This window comes from Carlito syrichta, unplaced genomic scaffold (assembly GCF_000164805.1).
Source record: "Carlito syrichta isolate Samal-C Ts95f unplaced genomic scaffold, Tarsius_syrichta-2.0.1 Scaffold127469, whole genome shotgun sequence".
NCBI lineage: Eukaryota > Metazoa > Chordata > Mammalia > Primates > Tarsiidae > Carlito > Carlito syrichta.
The window spans coordinates 21,548-30,212 of record NW_007071565.1 but is presented as its reverse complement, the minus strand read 5'-3'; the positions used below and the strand labels follow the sequence as shown (position 1 = coordinate 30,212).

Below are 8,665 nucleotides of genomic sequence, written 5' to 3'. Positions count from 1 at the left end.
CGCCGAGCTCACCGGGATCTCAGAGTTAGGCGATCGCGGGCTCCTCGCGATCGGAGGGGACAGCCAGTCCTGTGAAACGAGGAAGCGGTCCCGGACGCCCAGCCACGCCCGGGAAGAACAGGAGCCGGGCGAAGGGGGGACATGAGCGACCAGCTGACTCCAGCCCCAGGCCGCTAGAGGCGACCCAGCAGCCCCTCAGCTGTCTTCGGGACCTCGGGTGGGCAGTATCCGCCGTCAGAGCCCAAGGGGCCTTGGCCATTGAGTGCCTGGCCTCAGTGTGTACACATGGAGAAACTGAGTCCTGACACAGGGAAACAGCTTGCCTAGGGGGCCTTTGGTCTTCAGTCCACATTGTAAAGCGAAGGTGCTCCCAGCGCTCCCAGCCATCCTCCTTCCCATTCTGGATAAATAACCATGGTCATAGCCCTGCCAGCCGTGTCCAACCCCTAAATGCGCCCCAGTGTGTAGCATGAGCCGGCCTGATCCTGGATGACTGGGCTTTTCAGGAAATCCCCGTCTCACCGGCATGCTTCCGCCCCCACCTCTCTGTAATCATGCCATCCTGCAGTGGGATTGTTTTGTCCTGAGGGGGCAGCAACAGCCCCTTGGGTGGATTCTTGCAGGTGCCCGGAGGGAGGTCTGATGCATACTTCATTCCCACCACCCTCCCCTCAGAATCTAAGAGGATGGAGCTGAGTACCCGTAAGACCAGCGAATCAGAGGAAGACTCTGAGGAAGAGGAATCTGAGGAGGAGTGTATTAAAGAGGAAGCTCCCATCCCTTCTAACTCTCAGCGGCAGGCACCCCCCAAAGAGGACTATAGGACATTTGAGAATGGGGTTTCCTTATCCATTGTAGCCACGAAAATTCCAAAGAAAACCATAGCCCCAGATGACACGGAGGACTTAGAAATTGGGAGGAGAAAAAGAAGGCGGAAACGCAGGTAACCATTCCCTGGATCCTGCCACCTCCCCCGCTCCAGAGTCACCCTCTGGCCTCCCTTCAGCATTTGGGGGGTTGGGTTCTAAGGTCTTTCCTTCAGCCTGTGAATGAGGAGGGGAAATGCTGGAGCATCATTCACCTTTCGGTACAACAAAAACAAAATGCAGGACCGTTTGGGCTGGCTCCATAGGGAATCTCATCCTGTTTATACCATCCTGGTCTTTAAGTGGCTTCTAGAGAAAAGGAATTGTGTTGTCAGTTGGTTGGATAGCTCTTCATCTAGGTCCCTGTCCTTCCCTTCCACACGGTCTGACTGATGTTATTCGTCTATTCCAGACCCCTGGCCATCAACCTGACCAACTGCAAGTATGAGAGTGGTAAGCACTTGGCTTGTCACACACACTATTGTGTGCAAGGGGGCATTTACAGTGTTGCTCTTCCTCTGGGGGTGATCCCCCAGTCAGGTCCCAGCCCCTGGGTGTCTTCTGACTCGGATACTGGCAGCTGAGACACTTCTGTTCCAGGTAGTCTAAGTGGTAGGGAGGGTATGTCCAGCTAACAAGGAAAAAAATGTCCAAGAGCCACCAGTGCCCTACCTTTCTCAGATATCACGAGATGAGGCAAGGTTAAAACAATTTTGCTCAAGAAAGCTTTGAAAGGGCTTCAAGAATTTTAAAAAAAAATCACCAGCTGAGATAGCCATCTCCTTCTTCCCCTCATATCTCCTCTAGCATCTGTGCAAGGGGCTACCCAGAGTGTGAGGTGCCAGTGTGACCCCTATCTATGGTCAGCTCTCCAGGCCATAAACAGTCCTGATTGCGAGATAGGACTGATGGAATCAGAGACCCAGCTCTAGTTTTCTCTGCCACATATTTTGGACGGGTCCTGAAGACCCTTGAACTTGGAATTGCCACATGAACCCAAGTGCAGAGCTAAGAACTACCTCACTCTTCAACCTCCCCTCTTGTTAGGTTTGTAACTTACCTGACCCAGCTATATAGTTCCGGGGCTGTTGCTGGTGCCCAGGCTGGCACCACAGACCTCTCTGTCTCTACAGTGCGTCGGGCAGCCCAAATGTGTGGCCTGAAGGAGGTGGGGGAGGACGAAGAGTGGACTGTGTACTGGACAGACTGCTCTATCTCGCTGGAACGAGTCATGGATATGAAGAGGTTCCAGGTACCAATCTCCTGACCTAAGAGCCAAGGGGGGCTGAGGCCCCAGAGTGGCTACTCCCACCCCCTTGCCCAGGTACACAAGACTGCTACTCTCTGTGGCTGAACTCCTGTGCAGACAGGAAGGACTCCTTGGGTCTTCTTTTCCAGCGGGAAGATTCTCCTCTTGGGTCTCTGGAGTTCTGTTATCTGAAGGAAGTGTCTGGCAACTGGGCACATCCTCTCATTATTTGCACTTTGGTCCGTGGCATCTGTGTCAGGCTGGCCCTCTCCAGGGTGGGTGAGCCCATCTCAGGGAGGAGAATGGGAGGCAGCTTCAAAGCTACTACTGGGCCAGGTGAACAATTCAACCTTCAGAGCAGCTCAGCTTAGCTGCTGAGTGTGGAGTCCTGCCTGGAACAAGAAAGCCAGAAAAGAGGGACCCAGGCCGACAAGAACGTAACTGCTGCATGGTATATTTAGTATCCTCAGATGGGTGTTTGTGATGATGGGCAATAAAATAATTTCAAAGGGCAGGGCATGATGGCTCATGCCTGTAATCCCAGGATTACTTTGGGAGACTGAGGCAAGAAGCTTGCCTGAGCCCAGGGTTCAAGTCCAGCCTGGAAAACTTGGTGAGACCTTGTCTCTACAATACATCAACAAATTAGTTGGGCATGGTGGCACACACCTGTAGTTCCAGCTACTTGAAAGGCTGAGGCAGAAGGATCACCTGAGCCCAGCAGGTTGAGGCTGTAGTGTCTGAGAGTGTGCCACTGCACTCTAGCCTAGGTGACAGTGATACTTCGACTCAATAATAATAATAATAATAATAATAATTTTGAGTGTCTGTAGGCTTCTCTTTTGTTTTTGTTTGTTTGTTTTGAGTTGGAGTCTCACTCTGTCACCCAGGCTGGAGTGCAGTGGCACACTCATAGCCACCGCCACCTCAACCTGCTGCGCTCAGGTGATCCTTCTGCCTCAACCTTCCAAGTAGCTGGAACTACAGATGTGCACTACCATCCCTGTCTAATTTTTCTTGATTTATTGTAGAAATGAGGTCTCGCCAAGTTGCCCAGGCTGGTCTCGAACCTATGGGCTCAGGTAATCCTCTCGCCTCGGCCTCCCAAAGTGCTGGGATTATAGGCATGAGCCACCACACCCAGTTGTCTGCAGGCTTCTTTTCGGGGGAAGTCAGGAAGGGAGTTGGGGAGACTATGAACCCTATCCCACTAGTCTTGGGAGAGGCGCCCAGGGCATCTGGAAGATGAGACCAGTAATCAGCAGCATTCATGGAGGGCTTGCCACACATCAGACACGTGCTGAGTGCTTTACATTCTCATTCAACCTCAAGCGCTGAGTGGCAGATATTCCTTTGTTAAGACACCAAGGCTCAGAAATACTGAGTTCACACAGTGAGGGCAGCTGGTGAGAGGGAAAGCTAGTGACAGGACAGAGCAAGCACCAGGGCAATGCTACACCTTCTCTGGGTGCCACGGCACTGCGGTGCCTGCAGCTGCTTCTGTTTCCTTTACTCACCTGTGTCTTTTGGGGAATGTTTTCTTCTCCTTATTTGCTTTGTGCCGTCATGCATCAATTATGGCTACAGGACTCGTCCTGTGGACTGAGGGATACTAGCAGGTAGCTGGCATCCTGAAGTCCTGGCTCCTGTCCACCCTATCTCACTGTCCCTCATTCATTGACTTCGCTATGGATGTTTGCGTTGGTCAGGGGCCAGAGGAGTTTCTCACCTACTTTAGGAAATCTCCCATTTTTACCCATGAGATGATAGGCACAGTGCTTACCTCCGCTGTGACTTCTCCCTTAATCTCCCCAACCTCCCTGCACTACTTCCTGGAATGTCAGGGCCCTAGAACTGCCCCCTAATCTAGGGAAGTATAACCAACTGACTCTGTTTCAGAAAATCAACCACTTCCCTGGCATGACAGAAATCTGCCGCAAAGACATGCTGGCTCGGAACCTCAACCGCATGCAGAAACTCTATCCTTCTGAGTACAACATCTTCCCCCGCACCTGGTGCCTCCCCGCAGAGTGAGCCTGGCTTCCCATGCTGAGATACTGGGGGAGGAAAGGGGTTGCTCTCAGACTGCCCTCCAGATTCCAGTCTTGTGACCTAGGAATGTCTCAGAGGGATGGAAGTGGAATGAGTAAATTTCAGCTGGTCAAGGAGGGTCTGAGACTGAGTGCTCCAGAAAGAGCATGGACTAGATAGCAGGAAGATTTCCATGGGGCCTTGGGACAGCCATGATACACAGAAACCTTCTGACCAGTCCCTTTCTGCACATAGCTATGGGGAATTCCAGGCCTTTGGTCGGCAGCGAAGAGCCTGCACTTATATCTGCAAGCCAGACAGCGGCTGTCAGGGACGTGGCATCTTCATTACCCGAAATCCCCGGGAGATCAAGCCAGGAGAGCATATGATCTGCCAGCAGTACATCTCCAAGGTGAAGGATGCTTCATAAACCACCGCTTCTGCCTCCACACAGTACTGGCTACCTTGCCTCTCCCAAAGCAGGGAGAAAGCCAGTTTTAAGCTCCTGCCTGTCCTGCTGTCTTTGAGGCGGCTGTGGTCCAGAACTGGCCTGAGTTTGTTTTTGTTTTTGTTTTTTTGAGTTGGAGTCTCACTCTGTCACCCAGACTGGGGTGCAGAAGCACGCTCACAGCCACCATAGCCTGGACCTCCTGGGCTCAGGTGATCCTTCCGCCTCAGCCTTACAAGTAGCTGAAACTACAGGTGTGCACTGGATAATTTTTTGATTTATTGTAGAGATGAGGTCTTGTCAAGTTGTCCAGCCTGGTCTCAAACCCCTGGGCTCAGGCAATCCTCTCACCCCTCCTTCCCAAAGTGCTGGGATTACCATGCCCAGCCCTGCCTTTGTCACTTCCCAGATACGCGACCTTGGGCAAGTTTCTTTTTTTTTTTGATTTGGATTCTCACTCTGTCGCCCAGACTGGAGTGCAGTGGCCGCTCCTGGCCACCGCAGCCTCGACCTGCTGGGCTCCGCCGATCCTCCACCTCAGCCTTCCAAGTAGCTGGAACTACAGGCGCGCGCTACCACGCCCAGCTATTTTTTTTTTTAATTGTAAAGATGAGGTCTCGCAAAGTTGCCCAGGCGGGTCTCGAACCCGCAGACTCAGGCAATCCACTCACCTCAGCCTCCCAAAGGCGCGGGATTATAGGCTGAGCCACCGAGCCCAGCTTGGGCAAGTTTCTTACCCTTTCTGTGCCTCTGTTTCCTCATTTTTTTTTTTTTTTTTTTTGAGTTGGAGTCTCACTCTGTCACCCAGACTGGAGTGCTCCCGGCCACTGCAGCCTCGACCTGCTGGGCTCCAGCGATCCTTCCTCCTCAGCCTTCCAAGTAGCTGGAACTACAGGCACGCGCTACCACGCCCGGCTGATTTTTGTTTGTTTGTTTGTTTGTTTGTTTTTGAGTTGGAGTCTCACTCTGTCACCCAGACTGGAGTGCAGTGACTGCTCCTGGCCTGATTTTTTATTTATTGTAGAGATGAGGTCTCGCCAAGTTGCCCGGGCGGGTCTCAAACCCCCGGGCTCTGGCAATCCACTCACTTAAGCCTCCCAAAGGCGCGGGATTACAGGCTGAGCCACTGAGCCCGGCTGTTTCCTCATTTTTAAGAAGGAATAATAACAGTAACTACTTTACATGGTTATTGGGAAAATTAAATGAGTTATGTGTCTGAGGCACTTATAACAGTGTAGGCACCTTAAGTGTTATTATTCCCTCATGGGTCTGCATCCTATCAGCCCTTCCTCATTGATGGCTTCAAGTTTGACATGAGAATCTACGTCCTGATCACATCCTGTGACCCTCTTCGGATCTTCATGTATGAAGAGGGCCTGGCCCGTTTTGCCACCATGCCTTATGTGGAGCCCAGTCAGAACAACCTGGTAAGGGGGCAGGGCAGCACCCTCTTCTGTGAGTGCTGAAGTTCTACAGAGAAATCAGGTGTCAGCGTCAGCCAAGAATGAGTGAATCCAATGACAGCCACAGCACCTGGCTGTGAGGAAAGCCTTTGGTGGGTGGTGACTAGAAAGGTCATCTCTCGGAAGAGCTCCACACACCCTCTCCCCCAGGACCTTCCAGAACAGTCCTCTGGTGAAGATGGACAGGAGACGAGCAATCCTGGGGAGGGTGGGTGACAACAAGACAGTGATGGCTGGAGAGGGGGACTGCACAGAAGCAGGCTAAGAGCACAGGGCCACTCTCTTCGCAGGACACCGTATGTATGCACCTGACCAACTACGCTATCAACAAACACAGTGAGAACTTTGTCCGGGATGATGCTGTGGGCAGTAAGAGGTACTTCCTGTTCTGTTTTCTCCTGCTTCCTCTGCCTTTATCCCTATGGTCTCAGCAGCCCATGAAACCAAGCTTGCTCTTGGGAGACTGATTGCTCAGGAAAACTCAGCCTCTATAGACCCCTGTCCTGTGCCTGCACTTTGGAGCTCTAAGTGCTGCTCCAGGCCCCACCCATATAATTCATACCTGTTCCAAGCTGCCAGCAACTCTTTAAAGCACAGGACCCAGGGCCAGAATTACAGTGAGAGTGGGGAAGCCCCCTGCCTGTACCCTGGCCCCACTGGCATAGAAATTGGGCTTCCTCTGAGCCCTGGGCCTCACAGGAAGCTGTCAACACTCAACATCTGGTTGCGAGAGCACAGTTATGATTACCCAGAGCTATGGAGGGACATCGAGGATATCATCATCAAAACCATCATCTCAGCCCATTCTGTTCTTCGCCACAACTACCGAACCTGCTTTCCCCAATATCTGAGTGGAGGTACATGTGCCTGTTTTGAGATCCTTGGTTTTGACATCTTGCTGGACCACAGGCTGAAACCCTGGCTGCTGGAGGTGAGGAGGATTATCTCATAGGCTTTGCAAAACCAAGGTCCAGAGGCGTCCTTGAATAGGACACCTGGGATAGGAGTATACCCAGAAAATGGGGACATGGAGGCCCTGGGATGGTGGTAACCAGCAGAAGGCATAAGGTATCCTTTTGACCTGCTGAGTCAAATCTTGATGGTTTCTGGCCTCTACCACAGGAGTCCAGGTTTTGGACCCATGTTCCTACTACACCTGTAGAGTAAGGCTGTCTGATTTGCTTTCCCCAGCCTGCGAATTGGAGGGGGTCTCTATGGCAGAATCATGTGGCCTTAGAAACCAGATCAGGGTCACCCCTTCAGGTCCCCTCCCACTGTGGGAGCTTTTCTGTTTTCTCAATAAATTCTACTTTCTCAAAAAAGAAAAGAGAGAAAGAAACCAGATCATTCAGCCTCTTGGCTGAGGCCACTGGAGGGGGATATCTCTCCTAGACCCGCTAGTCAGGCCTGCAAGAGCCCACCCCCTGTTCAGGTGGGCTAGGAAGGAGTGGGTAATGACTCCTCCTGGCAGGTAAACCACTCTCCAAGCTTCACCACGGACTCAAGCCTTGATCAAGAGGTAAAGGATGCACTTCTCTGTGACGCTATGAACCTTGTTAACCTCCGGACCTGTGACAGAAGGAAGGTGATGAAGGAGAACAAGCGGCGCGTCAAGGAGCGGCTTTTCCAGTGCCACCAACAGCCACGAGAATCCAGGTGTGCTAGGGGTCTGATGTTAGTTTTGTTCCTCTTTATTCTGACTTCCTAAAAGTCCTTCTCTAGCTGGAGAAGGCAGCCTGGGCTGATTAGCCATTAAAAACGTATGTTTTACATAGATGATACACTCACACTTGCATGGATAACACATTACATATCATAGATAATATGTTCAAAGTTCAAAAGATACAGTCAATAGTCTTCTCTTTCCCTTCTCCTCTAACTACCCAGTTTTCTTCCCAGGAACAAATCAACATTCCTATTGTCATGTGTAAACTTTCACAAGCATTTAATGCACATATAAGTATTCATACAAAATATATTTCCCCCTTGTCTACCCAGACAGTTGCATGATTTTCACACGCTCTGCACCTACTTATAAAGAGCTTTCTTGGCTTGATTAGCTGTCTTCCTCTCAGTACTGGGCCTCACAGGAAGCTGTCAACACTAAACATGTGGCTGAATTCGTTTTTTGTATTAATAACAAAGCTTTTCTAGAAACTGATTTCTGGAAAACTTTGTAATAAAGAAATGCATAAGGTTGGACACTGTGGCTCACGCCTATAATCCCAGCACTTTGGGAGGTTGAGATGGAAGGATCGCCTGAGCCCAGGAGGTCACGGTTGTGGTGAGCCATGATTGTGCTGCTGCAGTCCAGCCTGGGTGAGAGTGAGACTCTAACTCAAAAACAAAACAAAAAGCCTACAGAAAACAGTTTAGTTATTCAATTACAGGGAATTATTCAAATCAGTGCTGGTCACCATTTTTGTTTTCACTGCAAAATGAGTTACAAACATGGCAACTGGTTACTGATAGTAAAATTATAATTTGTTAATGATACATTAAAAAAAGGAATTTGAGGCCGGGCTCGGTGGCTCAGCCTGTAATCCCAGCACTTTGGGAGGCCGAGGTGAGCGAATTGCCTGAACCCGTGGGTTCGAGACCCGCCTGG

At 50.9% G+C, this 8,665-nt stretch overlaps 1 protein-coding gene across 1 annotated transcript in view; it reads left to right on the top strand.

Annotated features, from left to right (window-relative positions):
• Positions 1-686: 686 nt before the first annotated feature.
• The window catches only part of LOC103250277 (tubulin polyglutamylase TTLL13P-like), an 11,872-nt gene continuing 3,893 nt past the window's right edge, over positions 687-8,665 (top strand). The window contains exons 1-9 of the mRNA XM_008048874.1: positions 687-943; positions 1,279-1,319; positions 2,000-2,118; positions 4,015-4,145; positions 4,402-4,558; positions 5,878-6,021; positions 6,348-6,433; positions 6,757-6,988; positions 7,529-7,713. Coding sequence (XP_008047065.1) covers positions 687-943; positions 1,279-1,319; positions 2,000-2,118; positions 4,015-4,145; positions 4,402-4,558; positions 5,878-6,021; positions 6,348-6,433; positions 6,757-6,988; positions 7,529-7,713 — 1,352 coding nt within the window. The remainder of the gene's footprint in view (positions 944-1,278; positions 1,320-1,999; positions 2,119-4,014; positions 4,146-4,401; positions 4,559-5,877; positions 6,022-6,347; positions 6,434-6,756; positions 6,989-7,528; positions 7,714-8,665) is intronic.